Here is a 25,006-nt window from a genome sequence, read left to right on the forward strand (position 1 = left end):
ATCCCGAGATCTGGGATTGAGGTCCGCATCAGGCTCCTTGTATGGAGCCTGCTTCTCCCTCTGCCTGTGTCTCTCTGCCTCTCTCTCTGTGTCTTTCATGAATAAATCTTGAAAAGAAAGAAAGAAAGAAAAGAAAAGAAAAGAAAAGAAAAGAAAAGAAAAGAAAAGAAAAGAAAAGAAAAGAAAAGAAAAGAAAAAAGAAAAGAGGCTAAGCAGCAAGAATTATTGCCAGATAGTTTGGTGAGACTATGGAGTATATACCTAACAATAGTTTGGATAAGCATTTCTTTTTGTCAAGTGATCTCCTCACCCAATGTGGGGCTTGAACTCACGATCATGGATCATGGATCAAGAGTCGCATGTTGTATCGACTAAGCCAGCCAGGAATCCCTGGATAGACATTTCTAGATTTGGATAGGCAGAAAGGTTTACAGAAGAGTAATTTTAGTAGACAAAAACATAAGGAACCTTGTAAGTTGAAGTACTGGGGAGGACTCCAGGTTCTGGCCTGTGCCCCAATGGGACTCTCAATCCACTCAGACCAAGTTACCTTGCTTCTGGAGCATGTCTTCGAGCAGAAGACTGTGAACACCCAAACTCTGCAATCTTAAGAGGACATGCCACCTCCCTCAGCAGAATGCAGAGGTTTGACATCAGTCATGTGAATCACTGTTCAGCAAAAATATAGAAAAGTGTACAAAGATGTGGAGAAATTCCTTCAGGGGATCTGGCCATACACCACTTACGGGGAGCTGATGGTGAGCGTGCAAGGCAGCAACAGGTCACCTTACCAGTGCTTGAACTAAGCAGCAGATAGGTAGATCCTTAGCTGAGGAAGGGGCCAAGGTGCCATTTCAAAGAGGAAAGATCACAGTACATTCTTTTTCCTACATCTACTCTTAGTCCTGGTGTGACCTGGAGGTTGAAGGTAGCCCAATGGGGCTGCTAAAGCCATCAGCCAACAGCAGTACCCATGTTTTGGTGCTTCTCTTTCCAGAGGATGCTCTGGGGTGACTTCACAGGGCTCTGTAAGGTGACTTTGTTCCCTACCTTAAAATTCTCACCTTGATACTTGCCCTGAATTGGATTTCTTCTGTGAGGTTAAGACAGTTCTCTCATGCTTCACCTCTTTCACACTTTCACAGTTCTTTCATGATTAAAGCTATCTGGAACACATCGAAAATCCTGCTGAACATTTTGCATCAATCCCCTCAGCATATGGTTTCAATGAGTATTTGTAGAATTTCAGGAAGTTAAGAGTTTCTATTCACTGGTACCAGTGAACACCATTTGATGCCCTTCTCTGGGTCATTCAGGAAGATTCTGCAAAATTATTATTTGTTAGGATATTCGAGAGAGCCAGTGTGAACTCGAGCCCCTGGGGGTGGAGGGGCAGCAGGAGAGGGAGAAGAAGCCTCCCCACTGAGCAGGGAGCCTGAATGAGGCTCAATCCCAGGCCCCTGGATCATGACCTGAGCAAAAAGCAGACGCTTAACTAACTGAGCCACCCAGGTGCCCCTGCCACTTTAAATGCCACACATTCATGTAAATTCTGCTAATTTTTCTAGTGAAAGTGATGGGCATTAACATCTGAGGCTACTTCATTTTCACCAAATGGTCCACCCTGGTTCATTTTCACCAGTAGCTGTTCCATAACCATTTGGAAACCATGGATTTCTGGATTGTCTTAGGATTACATCCTAATGTTAAACAGAAACCAACACAAGTTGTTTTTTTTAGCAATCTATAACGTATCATTAACACATCTTGTATTCTTTTTTTAAAAAAAGATTTTACTTATTCATGAGAGACACAGAGAGAGAGAGGCAGAGACATAGGCAGAGGGAGAAGCAGGCCCCCTGCAGGGAGCCTGATGTGAGACTCAATTCCTGGACTGAGATCACGTCCTGAGTCTAACGTTCAACCACTGTGCCACCCAGATGTCCCAACACATCTTGTATTCCTATCCTGTACTTTTACCAAACAGTAATAAAATTTTGAAAATATCTAAATAACAAACATTAAACAAAATAATTCTGCAGAGGGGCACCTGGGTAGCTCAGTGGGTTAAGTGTCTGTCTGCTTTCGGCTCAGGTTATGATCCCAGGGGTTCTGGGATTGAGTACCTCATTGTGTGTGTGGGGGGGATTTGTGTGTGTGTGTGTGTGGGGGGGGTCCCTGCTCAGCAGGGAGTCTGCATCTCCCTCTCCCTCTGTCCCTCCCACCCCTGCTTGTGTTTCTCTCAAATAAATAAATAAAATCTTAAAAAAATAAAGTGGCAATTAAAGGAATGTTATCTTTCCCAATGTATTACACTTTTAAAATCACCCCTTGTGAATAATTTCAGTAACAATATTCAGTTACCTATTCAAAATATTTTTCTTCCCTTGGTTATAGCAATTTTATACAAGAATATCTGAGATTAAAAAAACAGTCACTGGAGGGATGCCTGTCTGGCTCAGTCAGAGAAGCATGAGACTTGTATTCTCTGGGTCTGGAATTCGAGCCCAGGATGGGTGTAGAGAATACTTAAATAAATAAATGTTAAAAAAAAAAGTCACTTGAAGCTCATTAAGTACTGCCCAAAATCCAATTTTATTTGTGCATTCTTTAAGAATAAAAAGCAACCAATAGCCATTTTCTTATTTTCCCACTTACACCCTTAGATCCAACTTCAATGACTATATATTCCAGGAACTACAGAAAGACTTTAAGTGTGGTCTGTAAAGAATTTATAATTGCTTCCTACATAGTTTTGCTTAACCTATTTTATAAACTATAGTGAACTCTCAGAGCATCTTCACTACCTTTATGTCCTTCAGTAAAAACGAGTAATTTGACACTTCAAGCAGATGTAACATTTTTAATACCCAACTTCCTTAACATAAGGTAAAACAAACAGTCTTAGGCAGGCAACCACTGTCAAGTTTTTAAACGTCCATGGTAATTGCACAGGTATGGATCACATTCAACATTTAGTATATGATCGAATAATTAAAAAGAAGTAACAAAGTTAAGAGCCAAAACTTCTTTGAAAAGCTTCCAATGTTAATTTACTTCTGGATAAGTGGTAAGAGCCATCAGTATAAAACTATTTTTAGTCTCTGTCCTTAAAACTGCCTAAAAGTTCTTATTAGAACACAGAAAAACTAAATTTGAGCACATCTGTAATCTTAACAACTTATGTGTCTTATTAGGATCTTTTAATGGAATGTTTTGAAACCAATCATAATTCACTTGCGAGGATTAATCAGAAAAAGAGAATAAATTTTTGAATGGCATGTCATAATGACCTAGACAGAAATAATTATCAACTAGTAATAACTAACACATGCACAGACTGAGAAATTAAATTCTCTGCTATATTATAAAGTATTTTGTGAGACATGAGAAATATTTCTATCAATAACATTCATCGCCCCACAAATTCAACTTTAAACAAGACAACAGTTCTTTCTCTCCAGATTTTTATGTTTATCAGTGCAAAGTAAAACAAAGCAATCTCAGTAGAAATGGCTTATTACAAGGTAATTCTAGAAAGGCTTATTCCTCCAAATATACTAAAAGATGTCCAAATCATTAGAATGATCAACCTCAATGGCTTCTTCTGTGTCCAATTTTGTCTCCCCGTGGCCTTCCTGAGGCTCGTCCAGAGAGGCCAGGGCCTCATTCGTATCACTCGCGAAAGTTTCTCGTGATGTATCATCATCTTCTTGAAAATTTAGATTTTTAATAGCTTGTTTCATCTTTTTTCCCAACACTTGTGTTCTCCGCTTTCTAGCAGCCTTTTTATTTTCATACTCCTTTTGATTTTCAATGTAGAAAATGTCCTACAATAAAGAAAGGATTTGAAGTAAAAACTACCATTTATTGAACACTTATTAGAAGGCAGGCCCTAGATTTATGTTCATCATCTCCATTTCTCACAAAAAACAAATATTATTAGACTCCTAATAAGACACTGAATCCAAGACAGCAGATAAGTCTCCACTGCAAACAGAAGATGAAGCTATAATTCAAACTCAACCTCATGTCAGTTCCAGGGCCCATGCTTATTCAAGCATAACCCATCTCTATATATCCAGGTTTCCTAAATGGGAAGATACGGTAGAGAAATCATGTCACTCAGGATTTAAATAAAATATAATTTGTCACAACAAAATGAAGTCTTTGGTTTACTAACTTTGAAATGTCATCATAAGCATACACGACTGCACATGCTAAGAAACCAAGCCATGCCTGAAGAGTGTGACTAAGTATGATCACATAACCTACACAATGAAAAAAAAAATCCATCCCTGAAAAAAAATTACTGTAATTAACATGAAGACTGTAAATCTGTCAAAAACTTATACGATGAGGCATAAAAATAATATAGTCAGCATTGGGATATATCCCAGGATGTAGAAAATGGGATTTTATAGAAGAAAAATGAGATTGTTAGTATAGTATTTGCACCTTGGCAATCTGAAATCTCCAGCTCGATCACTGCTGTGGCAGTCTGCTATGTGCACTGCAGGATGCTTAGCAGCATACTTGGCCTCTATCTATTAGCATAGACCCCTCCCCCCCAACTGTGACAACCAAATACATCTCCAGGTATTGCCAAATATCCTCCAAGAGGCAAATCACCAGTGGACGAGAGATGCTCAAGAAAATGCATTTCAGTAAACTACTACATGGAAAAACGTAAAATGACATCTGGGAACCTTGATATGACAGAGAAGTGTAATTTCAGAGGGTACAAAAAGAAAAGGAGGCCAGGAATCTAGAGAGAAGGCCAAAATGACTATGCTAGGGCAGAGAAGGTTCAAAGGCTTATAACAGAGGCCAGGAGAGACAGAACACACTTCTGACAGCCTCTGATCTTCTGGGAAGGGACCATTAAAAGCTATAACCAGGTCAGTCCCTCTGATATTCTTAAAGTGCACAAATCACAAATCCTTCTTGTTTATAAAAAGCAATGCGGAGGATGGTGAAATAAAGGGGCCCTCCCCTATAATTTATGCTAAATAGTTACAAGCAATGTACAGAATCAGCAGAGGAAGGAGTAAGAACACTGAAACTAAGAGGACAAGGGAAAGTTTCAGAAGATGAATGCTTTGATAGAAGGAGGAATAGAAGTATTTGCTAAAGAAATGACAAGGCTGGAGGTGGAGAAGGAGGGTACATGTGTAAGTGGAAGAAGGACAAAAAAAGGGACTTCAGGTAGGTATCATTTACTGAATGAGCACATTTATATGCCAAGCATTGCACTAAAGATTCTTCATTCTCACCAGAACCTTATGAAGTGGGTATTACCCTTCTTCACAGATGAGGAAAGCGAGAGTGCCTGCTTCAGCAGTGCGTACACTATAATGGGACAAGGAAAGTAAGGCACAAGATTGCAGAGTTAACGTGTGAAAAGTAAAAAGTGTAAGCTCATATATTAGTTCTCCAAATTCACATTCTTAAAGCCCACTGTGTTGCCTTCACAGAAGTATAACAGTGCACAATTTTTTCAAGAGATCGAAAAGAAGCTGCAAGGGGAAGTATTTCCATCTCACGGGGAAGCACATCCAAACATCTCGATAAGAACAATTCTAAGTAGTACAATCCTTGGCAATACTAAGCAGAATTATAATGTTTCCCTTTTCCCTCTAAAGACATCAAGCTCTATTAAAAAGGAGTGGCTTTCCATAGGTTCTCATTCTGCTCCAGGGGATTAGAGTTTCCTCTAATAACAAAAGTACTCAATCCATGCACATGAAGAAAATTTGGAAAAACACAGAAAACTCTTATAAGCCAAAACATTTATAATCCCCTGGAACAGATTTACATATCAATTGTCCCATGCTTCCTTTTTGTTCTAAATTTGTACTTTGCCTTTTTAAAAAATTCGACATTATTTCATTTTTCTCTTTTTCTTAAAAGTGCTTCACAGGGATCCCTGGGTGGCGCAGCGGTTTGGCGCCTGCCTGCCTTTGGCCCAGGGCGCGATCCTGGAGACCCGGGATCGAATCCCATGTCGGGCTCCCGGTGCATGGAGCCTGCTTCTCCCTCTGCCTGTGTCTCTGCTTCTCTCTCTCTCTCTCTCTCTCTCTGTGTGACTATCATAAATAAAAAAAAATTAAAAAAAAATAAATAAAAGTGCTTCACAAAAGTAGAGGCTACAACATAGTCATTTTTAAAATGTCCCCCTTGGTCAACACTCCTATATTACTAGATTTCCAAAAGTTTGTTTGTTGTTATAATGCAAAGTTTCTGGTAGCTTAACATAAACTACTAACATTAAAACCTTGGGACACCTGAGTGGCTCAGCGGTTGAGCATTAGCCTTCAGCTCAGGGTGTGATCCTGGATCCAAAGATCAAGTCCCACATCGGGCTCCCTACTGGGAGCCTGCTTCTCCCTCTGCCTATGTTTCTGCTTCTCTGTGTCTCTCATGAATAAATAAGTAAAATCTTAAAACAAAAAAATACCCAAATTTTGAAAGTTAGAGAATTTCTTTTTATCACATCATGTTATTTCTCTGAAAAGCATGACATTTTACTATTAACAATATTTAATATTACTTAGAATAATGCTCCTTTTCAGTGTACACGTTTTGTTAGGGATTATACCGGGTGAAGGAGAAGTAAGCAGTAAACTCTGTTCTACTCAATAGGTGTGTCCCCACAGAAAATTACATTGTTACATATTTATCAAAGTCATTGTTCCAATGAGGAAAAACGGGCAGTTGTGGACTAGAGATTTCAAATGTGCAAGAACAGTAACATTTCCTGTAGGAATTTCAATAAAGATTTAAAAAAATAACTGGAAGTGGACAGCCTGAAAACTCGAGGGAAAAGAACCTAACATTCAGCAGCTGCAAAATAAACTCACACAGAATGTAAGCTCAAGAGAAGTGGCTTTTATTTGTCTTCATTAGCCTTATAAATGGCTAAACTACATTCTCTGTCCTATACTACCTACTTTTACAAAACAGAGAATAAAGCTGCTCACAGTATCTGTGTTGTCTTCATACCACCTCTTTCCTATGCAAGAAGCAAGTTCTCAGTCTTGATTGTATCTGCTAAATGCAATCATGTTCCTTAATTCACAAATTAAAAGATAAATTCTGAGCTGTGAAAATCTCGCACTGTAAAAGAACTCCCATACTGGACCTTCTAGTAATGCAAAAATGATTAATACTGACCAATCTAGCTTCTAGCTTCTTTTTTTTTAGCTTCTAGTTTCTAAGAACCACTGGAGACAGAGGAATGAATAAAACAAATCCATGAGGAGACAATGACCAGAATGTGGTACATTCTATTAGGTAACCATCTCAGACTCTTCAAAAGGTCTAAATCATTACAGAAAACGGGGAATTAAAAAGCTCAAATAAGATACAACAAATGAAATGTGGAAATCTAGATAGTATCTGGGTTTGGAGGAGGCAAAAAGGTAGACAACACTTTCTTGGGACAACTCAGGAAACTGGAATAAGGTCAAGGTATTAGATGATACTATGAAATTGTTTTTCTTTCTCTTAGGTGAAGCTATGTAGGAAATTGTCCTTATTGTAAACAGATACTTATTGAAATAATTAGGGCCGACTGACATGATGTTTGCTACTTATTACCAAACGGTACAGAAAAACAACTCTAAGGTAAGAATCTCAAAATACTAAAAACCCCTAAATCTAAGTGCAGGAAGTCATCCTATTATTCTTTCATCTATTCTGCATGTTTGAAATTTTTCATTAATAAGAGATTGTAGGAGGGTAGTAAAAATAATGGTGGGCTAAAAGACCAGGAAAATGGACATAATGGAAATTGTGACCTTGGCTTGTAAAGGGAACAAAGAGGAGGCATACGTTTTACTTGAAATGAGACAATGACAGAATTGGTCATTTTAAGGCAGAACACGTGATGGGGATTTAATAGAATATGAAGCTAAAACCCAAGCAGAAATGAAATTATGGGAAAAAAAAAGAAATGAAATTATGATAGATCTTAAAAGTCAAGGATACTATAATTTTTACCTTAATTTGTTCCTCGCTAATACTAGGAGTATTTTTCAGGAGATTCAGGAAAACTCCACCTGGTGTTCTTCTTCGACTACCATTCTACGAAAAGAAACAGAAAAGGATACTGTATAGACTCTTCCTATGAATAGTCTAAAAGCATCTTTTAAACAGATAGGTACCTAAAGAAATAATAAGATCTACCCTGATACCACAGTTTAACTGCAAAATCCTCCTCTCTTCTCCATACCTCCACATGATCTTTTTTTTTTGTGATCTTTTAACATGGTATTTATCACTTTCTAAAACACCTGAAGATATATTTATTCTTTATATATTGTCTCCTTCCCACTGCCAACTACAATGTAAGATTGTTGTTGTCCAGAACAGTGCATAGCACACAGCAATAAATAATCATACAAGAAAAATGTCCATTAAAAGAAAGTGAACTTGGACTTGTACCATTCCAACACTAGCTCACTACAAGAGAAACTTTTATCATTACAGTATTAAGATACTAACGAATCTATAACTTTCTGTTCAACTAAACAAAAAGCTAAGTACCTTAGCAGTGACAAAGGTGCCAGGACATTCATGATTATTGTAATTTGTTTTGTTGTCAACTTCTGTTTTGAATTTTTTAAAGATCTGTTTATTTGACAGAGAGAGAGAAAGAGAGCGAGCAAGCAGCACAGCATGGGGAGGGGCAGAGAGAGAGGGAGAAGCAGGTTCCTGCTTAGCAGACAGTCCAATGTAGTTCCCCCACAGGCAGGAAGTGGGGGAACAAGCAAAATAGGTGAAAGGGTTTAACAGGTACAAACTTCTAGTGACAAGAGTTCTGGGATGATGACCTGAGCCCAAGGCAGAGGCTTAACCAACTGAGCCACCCAGGCAACCCTGTTTTGACTTCTACAGAATCTATGTTCACGAGCTATTTCCTCAGCCAGTGCTATCAATTCTAACTGGTTTCTTTTCTCTTCATTTCCATAGTATAATATTGATTTATTACTCTCATGTGATGTTACTATTCAGATTCATGAGGAGCAAATAAGATGCCAAACTTCATCCTCACCTTGTGGTGAAAGCTGAATTAAATGAGATCTCCAAAACCACTGTATGGGATAAAATACCACTGCCTGTGATCTGGCCCTAACCAAAGTAGTGCTTTCTGCCATTCTCAAACAGTGAAGTGTTTCTTGCTTCACATCTTTCAGAGCGACTAGTATAGAGACAAGAAAAAACAAATGTTAAAAAAAAAAAAAGAAAAAAAGAAAAAAGAAAAAACAAATGTTGGTGAGAATATGGAGAAAAGGGAATTTTGGTGCATTGCTGGTGGGACTGTAAACTGGATAGCCATTATGGAAAACAGTATGAAGTTTCCTCAAAAAATTCAAAATAGAAATACCATGTGATTCAGCAATCCACTGTTGGGTATTCACCCAAAGAAAGCATAAACACTAATTTGAAAAAACATATGCACCCCTATATTTACTGCAGTATTATTTAAAATAGCCAAAATATGGAAGCAACTTAAATGTCCAATGACGGACAAAGATTATAGAGATACACACACACACACAAACACATATCACATTATAAAGGTCATATATATGTATGATGAACTACCACTCAGCTATAAAAAAGGTTGAAGTCTTGCCATTTACGACAACATGGATGGGCGTAGAGAATATTATACTAAGTGAAATAAGTCAGAAAAGAGTAAGCCAAATGCCAGATGAATTCACATATATGGAACCTAAAAACCCAAACAAACTTGCTTACCAAAAATCCAAAAACAAAGTCATTAAATACAGAGAATAAACTGGTGGTTTCCAGACAGGCAGGAAGTGGGGGAACAAGCAAAATAAGTGAAAGGGTTTAACAGGTACAAACTTCTAGTGACAAAATAAAGTCACAGGGATGGAAAATACAGCATAGGGAATATAGTCAATAATATTGTAATAACTTTTGGGGCGCCTGGTGGCCCAGTAGGTTAATTGTCTGCCTGAGGCTCAGGTCATGATCTCAGGATCCTAGGATTCACGCTCCCTCCTCAGCAGAGTCTGCTTCTCTCCCTCAGCTCCTCCCCACCACTCATGCTCTCTCTCCCTCTCAAATAAAGAAATAAAAAATTAAAAAAAAATCGTAGTAACTCTGTATGGAGATAGCTGATAACTATACTCATTGTGGCGAGCTTTTCTGTAAGGTGTATAATTATCAAATCACAGTTATACAGCTAAAATTTTATGTCAACCATACTTTAGTTAAAACATCGGAAAAGAAAATGGCAAAGTGTAAAGGAAAACAAACACTAAAGTGTTTCTCAAGCCTTTTGTTTACTGTAGCTTCCCCTACCCCAGGAGCCTTTGCAGATTTTTTCCTATCCACCCCACCTTTTCCTATCCACTCTATCACCCATTGAACTTTAATACTCACAGATACACTGTATATATATCTGTGCTTTATACATATACGTGTGGGTTTTTGTGTGTGTGTGTGTGTGTTTTTTTTTTTTGGTCCCAGAATCAATTTTTAAGAATCCATGAATTAAACAAACCAAAAGCATCATGTGGGTTCGTCATTGCTAAATATGGGCTGGGCACACTGTGCTAAGTATGTTATGCACATCATCCTGCTCAATCCTTATAACATAGGATTAGTCCCCAGTTTGCACCTTTGAACAAGACGCTGAGAAGCCAAATAATTTAGCCAAATCTCACACCTAATAAGTTGCGAGCCCAGAATTCAAAAGAAGGTATCGCAAACTCCAAAACCTGTATTATTAAAATTTTAGTTTTCAAGTCCCCTCCAGACTGTTTTCCTCAAATTTGAGCCTGTACTCTCAATGAATTCTATAAGAGATCTGCTGTTGACTGTATACTAACGGGACAAATTTATGTATGGCTTTTGTAAGGTAAGTAATAATTGGAAAAACAAACTATATAGAATTTTTAAATTCAGTTTTCTGAAATCTGAACCACACTGTAACACACTGATAAATAAGAGATCCTACAGAGACAAGTTATTTTGTTTAAAAAAAAAATCACATAAAACACAATATAAAATGGAAACAACAAAGCAGTAAATCTTACCATTATAAAAAGGCCACCATTTTGTTCAACTTCAGCAGTTTCCATCAGAAGTTCAATCGCCTTTTTGTTCCCAATTATCCTCACTACTCGTGCTATCAGATCTTTCTTTGGTTCCTGCAACCTGATAAAGAGCAAATCCAGTAAAGCAATGTTAATCTCTTTATTTGTTGTATAAAGTTGAAGAAATGTACCTTTGTCTTCAGTTTAGTCCCTATGTGGAATCGAAATCCTATTCTGGTAACATCTGCTTTGAAATCTTTAGTATTTAACCTTAGAGTCACTGACATGACATGACCTCTATCCTCAGTCACCAAGGAGACAGTGAACTCAAGGTTCCATCTCAAGTCTCACAACTGGCCTTTTCATTTTGCCGTAATGGATTATGATGAATTTCAAAATGAATGTGCACATCCAGAAAGGGAAATGCAGGCCTAAAAGCAAAAGAAGTTAAGTCCACTCTTGTCAAAACAGGCAACAAACATACATTATGCTTTCAATTATTAGGCCTAGAAGTTGATTCTCCTAACTCCAGAGACGTGTGGGAGCTTTAAAGTGGATATGATCTTTCTCAGGCTCTCTGCTACAGAACAAACTATCATTTAATTTATTGATGACGTGACGTCTGGGTGGCTCAGCGGTTTAGCACCTGCCTTTGGCCCACAGCGTGATCCTGGAGTCCCAGGATTGAGTCCTGCGTCGGGCTCCCTGCATGGAGCCTGCTTCTCCCTCTGCCTATGTCTCTGTGTCTCTCTCTCTGTCTCTCATGAATAAATAAATAAAATCTTTAAAAAAAATAATAATTTACTGATGACTTACTGTAGGATCAGCACAATCCTAAAAACTTTGCATGCATTATCTCAGTTAATTGTCTCAACAGAAGCAGGTACTTATTTTCATTTTACCATTGAGAGGTAAACACACAGAAAGCGTAAGTAACACTTCTAACGTACAGTCCACATTCCACAGAGATGAGGGACGATTAATAGGGAAGCTGTACCAGTTCTCCAACTAGACCTAGCTTCCTTGCTCCTTTTCAACAAAAGGCAGTGCATTATTTGGAAAACAGCACTAGACTAGGAACAAAATGAGGTTTAGTTCCAAATAGGACACTTAAAATTGTGACTTTGGACAAGCTGTATTTTTTTTTTTTTTTTTAAGATTATACTCACTTATTCATGAGAGACACACAGAGAGAGGCAGAAACACAGGCAGAGGGAGAAGCAGACTCCCCATAGGGAGCCCGATGCGGGACTTGATCCCAGTACTCCAGGATCAGGCCCTGAGCCAAAGGCAGACACTCAATCGCTGAGCCACCCAGGCATCCCTGGACAAGCCATATTAACTATGGGGTCATAGTTTCCTTATCTGTAAAGTGAACATTTTGGTTTACAAAATCTCTAAATTCCTTTCCAACACTCAAATTCCAAACTCACTGTGTAGGTTAAAAGTCCAGTCCTGGGATCCCTGGGTGGCGCAGCGGTTTGGCGCCTGCCTTTAGCCCAGGGCGCGATCCTGGAGACCCCAGATCGAATCCCACATCGGGCTCCCGGTGCATGGAGCCTGCTTCTCCCTCTGCCTATGTCTCTGCCTCTCTCTCTCTCTCTCTGTGACTATCATAAATAAAAAAATAAGAATTAAAAAAAAAAAAAAGTCCAGTCCTACCATTGACAGGCTGGCCTGAAAACTAAATACTTGTTTTCGTACCAGCAATATTACTCTTGAACCATATATGTTTTCAAAACTGTGATACTGTTCATTAATGACTTAGAGCTAAGAAAAAGTTAAAATTGAACTTGTTAAAAGAAAAAAAAAAAAGAAGTATCAATTTACCATGTACCAAGAAATTCAACTTCTAGGTACCTATCCAGGAAAAGTTAAAATACACGTCCTAGTATCTGCATGTCAAAGCTCATAGAGCATTATTCTTAATAGTCAAAAGGTGGAATAGTAATATGGACATTTTTATATGTATATAAATAAGAATAGTAAGTAATGATGTCTACTACAAAATGGACAAATCTCAAAAACATTTCACACACAAACCACATACTGTATGATTCCATTATTACAAAATATCCAGAGAATGCAAATTCATCCCAAGAGAAAGTAGGTTGGCAGTTATCTGGGATAGAAACAAAGAATAACTTTAAATGGGAATATGGTCAGGATGGACCTATTAAGGTGATGGAAATGTTTTTAAAAGTGGTCTATGGTGATGGTTTTAAAACTGATAAACTTACTACACAATCAACACCCAAAGTGGGTCACTTTATCATGTGTACAAGATGCCTCAATAAAGTTATGTCCATGAATGTTTGAAATCACTAAAAACAAACAAAACCCAAAACCCATGATTGAAAAAGATATGCTTTGATCTAAAGAGCTCCAAAGCACTAAATGGCAAGAGTCACCAAAAGTTCATTAAAAGCAAAAAAAAAAAAAAAAAAAAAAAAAAAATCATAAAAGCCTTCAAAATTCATTATTTTATTAGGTCTCCCAATTTAAGGAAATACAGATACATTCCTATAACCAAGTAGGCCCATTCCTAAAATTTAAAAAAAATCTCAAAAAGAAACATCACCCTTCATGCATTTGGAATTATTTTATTTCCTATAAATGGAAGACAGTTCATCAAGTGCTCATTTGTAGGCCAAATTTTAATGCTCACCTGAAAGAAATTTCATCAGCCACTTTCTCTTGCGCATCATCCTCTGTGATCTCATACCGGCCTTTATAGTTCATTTCTAGTCTGTCCCCTAGTCTGTCTTTGACAGGTCGTTTCCGTTTGAGATGACCTTGCCCATTTTCCTCTTCCTTTGATCCCATTTTTTTGCCACCATGCATATATTCATCCAGCTCTTTGTCTAACTCTTTTGTATGTTCTTGAGATTCCCTCTTAAGTTTCTTAGCAAGCAAATAATTGTAAGTCTCAGACTGTCTGCTTTTGTCAATAGTACCCTCCATTCCCAAGATACCAAGTTCAGTAGCCACTGCATCTTGATTCTGTTCTTGTAGCACAGCACCCCATATATTGTTAACTTTCTTTCCTCCAGGAACAAGAGGTTTCTGGCTGCTCTGGCCAAACTGAAAAGGCTCTGGCTTTGGAGGAGGGTTAAAACACTTCTGTCGCTTGCGCTTCCAAAGGGAGCTATCATCATCTGAATCAGAAAAACTCTCTTCACTTGAATCCACGCTTTTAACAGTTCGATAATGTGATACTGGTACACACGGTGTTGCAGTACCCTGGAAGGGTCTCACGGTGCTGTCCCCACCTAGTGTTTTCTGTAAATGAAAGGAAATACAGTAAATTCCAAGAAACGCATTAACTCCACCTACCACGTGCTATTTTATTTAAAAAAAAAAAAATTTAAGGATTCAGCTGGACCACCAAAGCAGAACAATCCTCAATGAATCCCTGAAACCAATCCAGTCCCTACTTTTCTAAAGTTCTACATGGAATTTGCCATTTCAAAACCACAAATTCTTATTTTTTTCCCCACAAATTCTTATTTCTAAAGTGAATACAGAACTTAGTTCTAAAGCCTCTTTCTAAAAACTTACCAAAGGTCTTAATTCCCACGTCAGAATATTTTCAGTTATTGTCAGAATATTTGAAAACGACATGCACAGTAACTGTTAGCAGCAGTTGTGAAAATTAAAAAAGGAACGTCACTAAATAGGAGTCAATGGGCTGGAAGGAGGAGTTCTCCTGCGCTATCAAAGGAAAGGACCTGGCTCTGCATCTCCCGCAGGAAGAAGCCCATACCTTCCTAACACAGCAAGAGGAAGATTTTCTTCCAGTCTGACAACAGCCCAACCAATGAGACTGTCCCAACACAGCCAATGAAAGGGCACCATACTTTAAACTCTCAGTTTACACCAATGAACTTTTTTTTAATTTTTATTTATTTAGGATAGTCACGGAGACACAGAGAGACAGAGAGAGAGAGAGAGAGAGAGAGACACAGAGACACAGGCAGATGGAGAAGCAGGCTCCATGCACCGGGAGCCCGACGTGGGATTCAATCCCGGGTCTTCAGGATCGCGCCCTGGGCCAAAGGCAGGCGCCAAACCGCTGCGCCACCCAGGGATCCCACTTCTTTTCTTTTTTTTTTTTTAAAGCCCCTCTCAACTCCTCCCCTTCTTCTATAAAAGAGCATTCTTCATCCTTTCCCATTTGTCTATGGTTTTGCCCTAGCTTGCTAGTTCAAAGCTGCGATTCTCTGCTGTTCCAGAATAAACCCTATTTTGCTAAGATAACTGACAAATTTTATTTTAAAGGTTAACCCAGTATGTTTCCTTTCTTGCATCTGGACACATCCCACTTCCTTTACACAGTTTAGTGACCACACTCTTTTGAGAGTAGATACAAAACTATGGGTAAAAACCCCTAACATACTACTTTTAAACCTGCACAGTCCATAGCATCAAGTTTACCAAGTCATGGGTCAATTTATGGAAAAGACTGAAAACCCAAACTGAAACCTTCCTATCAATTTCCTAAGACCTCCGTATGCAAAAAACGAACACCTTGGGGGCGTCTGGGTGGCACAGTCAGTTAAGCAGACAACTCTAGGTTTGGGCTCAGGTTATGATCTCAGGGTCATGAAATCAAACCCGACCTTGGGCTCTCCACCTTAGCGCCGAGTGGGCTTGGGATTCTCTCTGCCTCCCCTATCTCTCTTTCCCTTAAAGAAATGAAATCTTAAAAAAAAAAAAAAAAGGGTGGGGTGGGGTGGGGAGAAAAGGTACAACTTTTCTTCGTTGTACCAAACGAAGTATTTGCTACGCTCCTACTATGTGCTGGACACGGAGGCAGGAGGGGGTGATTTAAGTCCATAAAGAGGCAGTCATCCCCTTTAAGTCATCTTAAAGAGTTGCCAGGCATCCCTGTTCACTGCACGGCTCACGGCATCCCTACAGACACCCTATCGGTGGCAGACTCCTCATTCCTATTCATACACATTGGGGCACGAGGCTCCATCACCTGCCACTGGTCACACGGCGGCGGCGCCAGTTTTCGAACGCCGGCAGCCGGCACGAGGCCCGCCCAGGGCGCCCGCCCCACAGCAGGGCCATCAAGACAAACCCCCCTCCTGGAAAACCGGGAAGGGGATACGAAGCCCGGTGCCACATTATTGCACGGCGAAGCCAGGTCTGATGGGAGCCTGGAAAACCAGGCCCCCAAGCAGACGAGGAACTCCATCCCCGGCTTTCCGGCCTCCCCACCGGCTTAGGGCGGGAAGGGGCGCCCGCGGCGTTTCTGCCCGCCGTCCCCCAGGTTCTGCGGTGGCAGCGACACCTGCGAGGCCGGAACCACCTACCGACCCAGCCCACGGCGGGGGCAGCCCGGAGGCGCAGAAAACCCGGAGCCGCACACAGTCACGGGCGGAGAGACGGCCGCTCGCCTCGCGGCCCCGCCCGGCAGCGAGAGGCCGGGTCCGGGTGCCGACGGCCCCGCGCCCCACCCCCACCCCCGCCCCCGGCCCCGGCGCCGAGGCCCGCGCGCCCCGCCCGGCCGGGGACTCCCGCCGCTCCTCGCTCCCGGCCCCGAACTGCGCGCCGCCGGGCCGTCCGCACTCACCGGCACCTGCAGCGGCCGGTCGCTCGGTGCGACCGTCATGTCGGAGTCCGAGTCGGAAAGCTGCCCATCTTCCATGTCGCCGGCGTCCTGCGCCATCTTCCCGCGGCGTGGCGCGGCGCGGCGCGGCGCGGCGGGGCGGGGCGGGGCGGGGCGGGGCGCGGCGCGGCGGGAGAGCACTTCCGGCGGGGCGGCGGGCGGGGCGGCGGCCGCGGCTGCTCGGGCGCCCCCGCGCGGGGGCCGCGGCGCCTACTGCGCCCGCGCCGGGGGCCGCGCAGCATCCTGGCGAGCTGCGCGCCGCGTGCACGGCCCCGGGCAAACCAGTCTCCTGTTTCCCCAGCGCTTGGGCGCGTTTTCTCCCGGACTTTGTTTTTCTCCGAGCCGACCGAAAGCGGTGCGTGGAGAGCGGGCGTCGGGGATTCCTCCCTTGGCTTCCCGTATCCTCAGCAAGATGCTCCGCACGGGCTTTCTTGCCTGGCGTTCTTGCTTCTGCACAATCCACTCTTCTCGTAGCTTCCTGCAGAGCCTTCCAGGCAGCAGCCGAGGTGGTTGCCCTGCTCGGACCTTCCAGGGACTTCGCGCCGCGCGGTAAATCCTGCCTTCTGAGTTCTCCGCAAGGCGCCTGCAGCCGTCCTCTCCTCTCCTCTCCTCTCCTCTCCTCTCCTCTCCTCTCCTCTCCTCTCCTCTCCTCTCCTCTCCTCTCCTCTCCTCTCCTCTCCTCTCCCCTCCCTCCCCTCCCCTCCCCTCCCTCCCCTCCCCTCCCCTCCCTCCCCTCCCTCCCTCCCCTCCCCTCCCCTCCCCTCCCCTCCCCTCCCTCCCCTCCCCTCCCCTCCCCTCCCCTCCCCTCCCCTCCCCTCCCTCCCCTCCCCGGCTGCAGGCCGCCCCGGCGCTCACGCCGTCCCCCAGGCACCCTTTGTCCTTCCTGCCTTCAAGGCTTCTGCGGTTGCTTTTCCTCCGCAGCCTCCTCTGGACGACCCCTGACACCCCAGTCTTTGCGCAGGTGGGTCTCTTACATGATTCAGTTTCCAGTGAATGCCACCTTCTTGGCGAGGCCTCTTTCGACCCCCCTCACTGAGACCAGATCCTCTGCTGTCCGTCTTGAACATTTCTTCATGGCATCCATAGTCCTACGCACATTTGTTTTATTTGTCTTCTTTCTCCACTGGCATGTCTGTCTTATTTATTGGTGTTTGGCTCCAGTGTTGAGCTCGCTGACTTATTAAATATAATAGGTGATGAAGAAATATTTATGGATTTTTTTTTTAACCTAAAGGGTATTATTTGTACTTTTTACTATTCTGTAATCTGATTTTTTTTTTTTTTTAAAGAAGCAATAGAGGTGCCTGGCTGGCTCAGTCAATAGAGCATGAGACTGGATCTTGGAATTGTGAGTTCCCACCCCACTTTGGGGAGGTAGAGCGTATTTATTTAGAAAAAAAAATTTTTTTGGAAAAACTTTAAAGAGAAACAATTTATCCTGGACACCTTTCTGTACCAAAATAGAAAGATCTAGCTTCGGGATCCCTGGGTGGCGCAGCGGTTTGGCGCCTGCCTTTGGCCCGGGGCGCGATCCTGGAGACCCGGGATCGAATCCCACGTCGGGCTCCCGGTGCATGGAGCCTGCTTCTCCCTCTGCCTGTGTCTCTGCCTCTCTCTCTCTCTCTGTGTGACTATCATAAATAAATAAAAATTAAAAACATTTAAAAAAAAAAAAGAAAGATCTAGCTTCTTTTTTATGACTACCTCGCATTCAGTTGCATAGTCGTGCCGTCATTTATTTAGTCTCTGATGGTGTCCAATTTTGCAGTTAACACGTATTTTTTTTTTTACTACAAACTTGCTTTGTTATTTTCTTGTGATAAGTTTCTAGACTGCATAAAAATGACTGAATATAGATTTTTGAAATGTGAGTTTAAGATCTAAGACCTAGTCCAGGGCAGCCCGGGTGGCTCAGCGTTTTAGCACCGTCCTCAGACCAGGGTGTGATCCTGGAGACCCGGGATGGAGTCCCATGTCTGGCTCCCTCCCTGCATGGAGCCTGCGTCTCCCTCTGCCTGTGTCTCTGCCTCCCTTCCTCTCTGTGTCTCTCATGAATAAATAAATAAATAAAATCTTTTAAAAAAAAAAATAAGACCTAGTCCAGTCCTTTTTTGACAAAGAAAAGAGATTACACAGCTCAAGTATTTAAAAGACTCCAGGTCTCCTAACTCTTAGACAACTTTATTGTTTTATCTTTCCTACATAGACTTACAATCCCCCTGGACTTTATCATGTGTGGTGTGAGGTAGGAGTAAAATTTCATGGTATAATTAACATTTTACTACGTTGGATGCAACCAAGTATTACAAGATGCAGAGTACAGCTCCCCATCCTCAAGAATTTCTCCATTGTTTTCCTTTAGAACTTTTAGAGTTTTGTTCTTACTTTTAGGTCCTTGGTCCATTTCGAGTTCATTATTGTAGATAATATGAAGTGAAAGTCAAGTTCATTTTTAGGGGCTTGATTATCCAATAGTCTAGTACCCTTCGTTGAAAATGATGGGGGAACAGAGGAGTAGCTGAGGACAAAGCACATTGACAAATCCTTGAAACAGGGAGAGTGACATTCCTTTACAGACTCAACTGCCTCGATGTTCATACTTTGCTAAGGGCAAAAGGCAATCTTAGCCTGACTCTCAGGAGCCTGTGAGCCTACTTTAACATATAAAAATTCCTTTAGAAAATTTCTTTTATCTCTAGACCCCCAAGATATGTGTTGGCAATCATCCCCCAAGCGCATGGCCCACTGATAGACATCTGAAGGGTTTCATGACTCAGGCTTTATTAGACCGTCATAAGTGACCTTTTCCCAGCAATAGCTAGCCCCCTAAAGGTCCTGGGAACCTTGCTTCCAGAATTCCTTAGAGAGTACGCTATCCCCAAACCCCTTCCGGTTCCCAGGTATAATCAGTGACCCCTCACAGGCCTGGGGCAGCCGCTCTTCCTGCTAATGGAATTATAGGTACAAAACTTCATCAAAAAGACCATACTTTACTCATTGAATTTCTTTTACACCTTTATTGAAAATTGACTATGCATATAAGAGTCTTTCTGGGTTCTATATTCTGTTCCACTAATGTTTATGTCTATCTTCATACCAATGTGATACTATCCAATTACTTAGGTTTATAATTATTGTACAATTGTATAATAATTGTTAAAATAAGGTAATGTAAATTTGTTCCTTTTCCCCAAAATTGTTTTGGCTATTCTAGATCCTTTGCATTTCCATTTAAACTTTAGAACTGCTAGCTAATTCTGGTGTTTGATTGGGATTGCATTGAATCTATCATTTATTTCAGACACTGGGGAGACTATCTCTTAGCCTGATGGTATTAAAAGCTGGAATAGGAGGCTCTCTGGTAGCTCAGTTAGTTGAGAAACCAACTCTTGGTTTCAGCGCAGGTCAGAATCTCAGGGTTGTGGGATCAAGCCCGAAGGCGGGTTCTGTGCTCAGTGTGGAGTCAGTCTGGGATTCTTACTCTCCCTCTGTCCCTTCTCTCTCTCTCTCAAATAAATAAAATCTTCTAAGAAAAATTAAAAAAAAAAAAGCTAGAACCGTATATTGTTTATTAATAACTCTTCTTATTCTGGGCTCATTAAACAACCAGATAGGTAGTTTGTATCCTGGGAGAGAATACAGTGATCATAGGATGTGAATTGTTGGTCCTTTCTGAAGACAATTTTCCCTATTAAATGATATGCCAGCATTGTAGTTGTGGCTTCATTTCTTTGTGAGCTTGATTAATGAGTTTGCCCAGAGCAATAGTGTCACTCACCCATGCTCTGACAAATCAGGTTTTGCATTTGCAAAAATGAAAATGTATCCTGGGTGGTGGTGATTTCTCTAATTTATTGCTGCCTTGGGGCAAGCATGCATGTTCAGGTCCCATCTTCTGCCTTCTGGCTAGCTATCTTTGAAGAATGAAGACTTCTAGCGTTCATTGAGGACATCACATCATAAGCACTATTCATTTGTTACAATGCTGTGACTCCAGAGTCCTTGCTTTAATCACAATGCTACTGTGCCTTTGATAAGCCATTTGGAAGCAAGATTGGCTATTTGCAGACTCTGCCACTTCTAATACAGAATACTTTCAAGGTGCCCCGAGTTCAGTCAGTACATCGACATTTCTATAGGGCTTTGCAGTTTTTATATACGCTTTTATGTATGATTCATTCAATTCTCTTTCATATATGAAATGTGCTCTCATGAATCATTTAATTCTATCTCTTCCTGCTCTGCCCCGTCAAAATTCATTGCTTATAATTTTTCCTGACCTCCTATTGGGCAGGGCTAAGTCAGTTTTGAAAAACAGAGGTAGAAGAGTGAGATGTAATCTCCACTCAATGTAGGCAATTACTTATGTCTATTTTCCTAGAACTAGTTTAGAGAGACAGCCCTGAACTTCTCTAGTTGACATAGTGAAGAGAAAGAATCTAACATTCCTCAAGAACACTATGCATTGCTTCTAAAATTCAGTGTATCCGTAAATGTCTCCTGAATTAAATGGAAGAGAGGAGAAAGAAGACTGTGGTGTTAAGATACATGTATAAGGAATCTTGCTAGCGGCCAGAAAGGGAGAAGAATTAAATTCTCGGTTAAATGTCTGAGGGGAAAACAAAAAACAAAAAACTGTCGAGAATTAGAACAAAGGAAATTAGTGCTTCAGTCCTAGGAGTAGATGAAGATAGTAGCTGGGCTGTTGATAGATTTACCAGTGCTGGACAAAGTATCCATGTGTACTGCTCCTAAGGTGTGTTCACAGGTTTTTTATTCATTCATTCATGTCACATGAGCCTGCTACAATGCTGGTAATTGTGGAGCTATGCAAAGATGAACAGGTAAAAATTTAATATTTATAAACAAAAGCATCGTTCCTGTATATCCGGCACTTACTATAGTTTCTGGTAGGTGTTTGATACATGCCAGAGTATTTGTTAAATCATTTGAGCCATAAAGATGGAACAGATAAAGCTTTAACTTGAAGGCAGAGGTGGAAGGAAGAGTTTCACAGGTGGAGAGAATAGCAAAGGGCAAAAACAGTGGGAAGAAAACAGGCTTTGCATAGACAAAGTAACTTAGTATGTCTGGCTGCATTGTGGAAGGCCACTAGCAGGAGAAACATTTTCAGAAGGTATGCTGGAAATCACTGAGAGACCTATGAACTCAGTTGCTTCGAGAGTGGCGTATATATGTATTTTTTGAAGATTTATTTATTTGAGGGGGCTGGGGAGAGGCAGAGGGAGAGGGAGAGTGAGTCTCAAGCAGACCTCACACTATGTGCAGAGCCAGACATGGGGATCCGTCCCACAGTTCTGGATCCCAAAACCAAGAGTCTGAGGCTCAACCAACTGTGCCACCCAGGAGTCCCAAGAGTGTGTATACATATATATTTTTAAAGATTTATTTATTTGAGAGAAAGGGAGAGAGAGCACACTTGTGCACATGGGGGGGAGGGGCAGAGGGAAAGAGAAAAATCAAAGCTGACTCCCTATCCACCCCCCCCCCAACACACACACAGTGGCAGCCCCACATGGGGGTAGGTCTCAGGGCTCAGAGAACTTAGGCAAAATGGAGAGTTGGATGCTCAACTGACTGAGCCACTCAGGCACCGCGAGAGTGTGTGTGTGTGTGTATAAATATATAATTTACTTATTTATTTATTTCTTTTGATGAAGAGAAAGAGTAGGGAGAGGGGCAGGGGGAGAGAATGCCAGAAGACTTCATACTGAGCAGGGGAGCCCAAGGCAGAGCTGGATTTTAGGACCCTGAGCTGAAGACCTGAGCTGAAATCAAGAGTAGGATACTTAACAACTCAACCACCCAGGCGCCCCCAAGAGTGCATATATATTTTTAACTTACGTCCAAATCATTCTGCTAGAGATGTTAATATTTCCCTTATATAGTGTAGGCCTAGTTACTGTGGAACAAGATGGGAGATGGGATGGTTACGCCCGGTGGCGGTGGTGAGGGGGGAGGCAGTGAAAATGCTATGGCAGCAAAAATCAAAGACATGGAAGATGAAGGGAATTGATCAGAACTGTATTTATTCTTCAAAAGCAAGAATATACTCTGGCAGGAAATTTAGAAGGAAGTATCATCATTTAACATTTTTCATTAATGAGAAAACTCAAGATTGTAATTTTTTAAAAGGATTTTATTTATTTATTCATGAGAGACACACACACAGAGAGAGAGAGAGAGAGAGAGAGAGAGAGAGAGGCAGAGACACAGGCAGAGGGAGAAGCAGGCGCCCTGCAAGGAACCTGATGTGGGGCTGGATCCCGGGGATCGCCCGGGCCAAAGGCCGCCGCTCACCCGCTGAGCCACCCAGGCACCTCCTGGAAGTCGTAACTTGACAAAGCGCTGAAAACAACCCTATCCCCCCCTCCACCAGGAAGCGGCCTTTGGCTACTCCTTGTTAAAGAGCCGCGTCATCATCACTTGGGAGCTGGTTGGAAAGGGCCATTCTCAGACCCCAGGCCGGAGCCACCGAATCAGAACGTGTGTCTAACGCGATGGAGTGATGGAAAAGTGATTACTTGCACGAGGCAGCCCCGGAGCCCTGCTCTAAGCCTGGGTACTTTAGAGCCGATATCAGGCTGCAAAGAGCTTCCAGCTGGAGCCGCGGCTCGCGCGGTCGGTCCCTCAGCAGACGGCAGCGCCCCTCCCCTTGCTCCCAGCCGCACCCGCCCTGCTCCCGGCGAGGGCGAGCTCGGCGCGCCCCCGGAAGACCCGGGCCGGGGCGGGCCGAACGGGGGAGTCCCGGGGGGGGGGGGGGGGCGTGCTCGGGGGGCGGGGCCCGGCCTGCCCAATGGGCCCTCCCGGAAGGGGGGCGGGGCGCTATTTCTGCAGCTCCCGGGGCGCGGGCGCGGCGCGCGTGCCCGGGGCCCAGCATGTGGCGCGTTCCCCGCCAGCTGTGTGTGCGCGTTGCGAGGGGAGGCAAGCTCTCGGGCCCTCGCCACAGACCCGCTGCCTTCATGTCCACTCTGCTCATCAATCAGGCCCAGTATGCCTGGCTGAAGGAGCTGGGGCTCCGCGAGGAAAACGAGGGCGTGTATAACGGCAGCTGGGGAGGCCGCGGAGAGGTATGCGGGCGCCCTGGAGATCCGCGCGGGCCCCGTGCGCTCCCGGAGGCCGCGCGGGCACTGCCCGGCCGCCTCCCGCTGCTGGGACCGCGGTACCGGGTGGGCAGGTCTGAAGCCCCGGAGTAAACATGCGCATGTGAAGGGGAACTTGCCGAATACGCCCGGAGCGTTAGGTCTTTGTGTGTTCTGGACCATCCGTGCCATTCCGGAGCTGGTGGGGCTCGAGCTTCCCGCACGCGCTGACAGCCTTCTGGCGGCGTCGTGCGGTGGGTGGGGAGGCGGGCTCCGGGCTTAGCCTTGGCAGATTACCTCGACTTTGTGCTTGACTCTTCTGGCTCTTCTGATGCCACGTGCGCCACGTGCGCCACGGGTAGTGTCCTTGGTTTTGCACCGTCTTTGCTGTTGTTGGAGTTCGCAAGCCGGGACTCGCTGACATCCAGTCAAATCTGTGGGGCTCTGAGCTTCCTTGAGGACGGGATTTTCAGCGTTTATCTCCAGAGCCAGACAGCACGACTGGCACGCAGAGAAAGCTCAGTGCAGTGTTTGATTAGGGAATAGGATGGAAAGGTAAGGTTTTGGGGGGAGCTGCATGAATAAGAAAGCTTTTATAAGAAGATGATACATAACATGCCACAAAGTTTGTTGCGTACACCGAACTTGCTTTGTTAGAAGAAACACTTGTTCCTCCAGGTTATTGCTGACCGTAGGAGATGTAGGTGTTTGCAGTTATTCCCCAAATTACCCTCCCCTTCTGTTGGCAGTTTGATCCTGTTTTTCCTGTGGCGTTTTATCATTAGGGTCCTGGATAAGATACTTCCTCCTGAAAATTTTTTAGCGACGCCTTGATTTTTTTTTTCCTTTCTAATCTCTGCAGCTTGTGTCGAGATAACAGAGTTGTCCACTCTTCTTCACCTTCTGACTAGGACAGAGTAAGAGAAGATTAAGTGAAACTCTTCAGTTTAGTCTCTTATGAATGGAGAAAGAGGCGACGTGATGGGTTATATTAGACTTTGGCTCCCACACCCCATATTTAGATGGCAAGACTGGGTTTTGCAAAAAGTGGTTCTGCATGTTTAGGTCAGAAATGAAAGACCGCTCTCTAAGTGACCTATTTGTCATAGAAGCTAATGTAAAAATTCCAAGTTTGGATATGGTGTCTTAAGTTTTTTTTTTTTTTTCTTCCTCCTTTACCGTCCCCTGTTTTTTGGTCTGTTCCC

General features: G+C 42.8%; 2 protein-coding genes across 5 annotated transcripts in view; one reads left to right on the forward strand and one right to left on the reverse strand.

The window, feature by feature from the left end:
* Positions 1-2,576: 2,576 nt before the first annotated feature.
* Positions 2,577-16,784, reverse strand: PHAX (phosphorylated adaptor for RNA export). 2 transcript variants are annotated; one of them, XM_055302510.1, is made up of 5 exons: positions 16,663-16,784; positions 13,747-14,360; positions 11,079-11,199; positions 8,005-8,088; positions 2,577-3,830 (listed from the first exon to the last, which is right to left on the reverse strand). In XM_055302510.1, exons 1-5 carry the CDS (start codon positions 16,756-16,758, stop codon positions 3,561-3,563), a joined length of 1,185 nt encoding a protein of 394 aa, XP_055158485.1. In that variant the 5' UTR covers positions 16,759-16,784; the 3' UTR covers positions 2,577-3,560. The 2 variants fall into 2 exon arrangements, with proteins under 2 accessions (XP_055158485.1, XP_055158486.1); XM_055302511.1 differs by lacking the exon at positions 8,005-8,088.
* Positions 16,785-23,562: 6,778 nt separating this feature from the next.
* The window catches only part of ALDH7A1 (aldehyde dehydrogenase 7 family member A1), a 49,009-nt gene continuing 47,565 nt past the window's right edge, over positions 23,563-25,006 (forward strand). For all 3 annotated transcript variants that reach the window (XM_055302507.1, XM_055302506.1, XM_055302505.1), the window contains exon 1: positions 23,563-23,789. In XM_055302507.1, coding sequence (XP_055158482.1) covers positions 23,598-23,789 — 192 coding nt within the window. In that variant the 5' untranslated portion in view covers positions 23,563-23,597. The remainder of the gene's footprint in view (positions 23,790-25,006) is intronic.

This window comes from Nyctereutes procyonoides, unplaced genomic scaffold, assembly GCF_905146905.1.
Source record: "Nyctereutes procyonoides isolate TBG_1078 unplaced genomic scaffold, NYPRO_anot_genome, whole genome shotgun sequence".
Lineage (NCBI taxonomy): Eukaryota > Metazoa > Chordata > Mammalia > Carnivora > Canidae > Nyctereutes > Nyctereutes procyonoides.

Bases quoted from the DNA above. Each gene is read 5' to 3' on its own strand.
- PHAX (XM_055302510.1), bottom strand. From the start codon at position 16,758: ATGGCGCAGGACGCCGGCGACATGGAAGATGGGCAGCTTTCCGACTCG. The intron at 8,089-11,078 runs GTAAGATTTACT...TTCTTTTCGTAG, and splicing joins ATGGTGGCCTTTTTATAATG to AATGGTAGTCGAAGAAGAAC. The intron at 3,831-8,004 runs GTAAAAATTATA...TCTTTATTGTAG, and splicing joins TTAGCGAGGAACAAATTAAG to GACATTTTCTACATTGAAAA.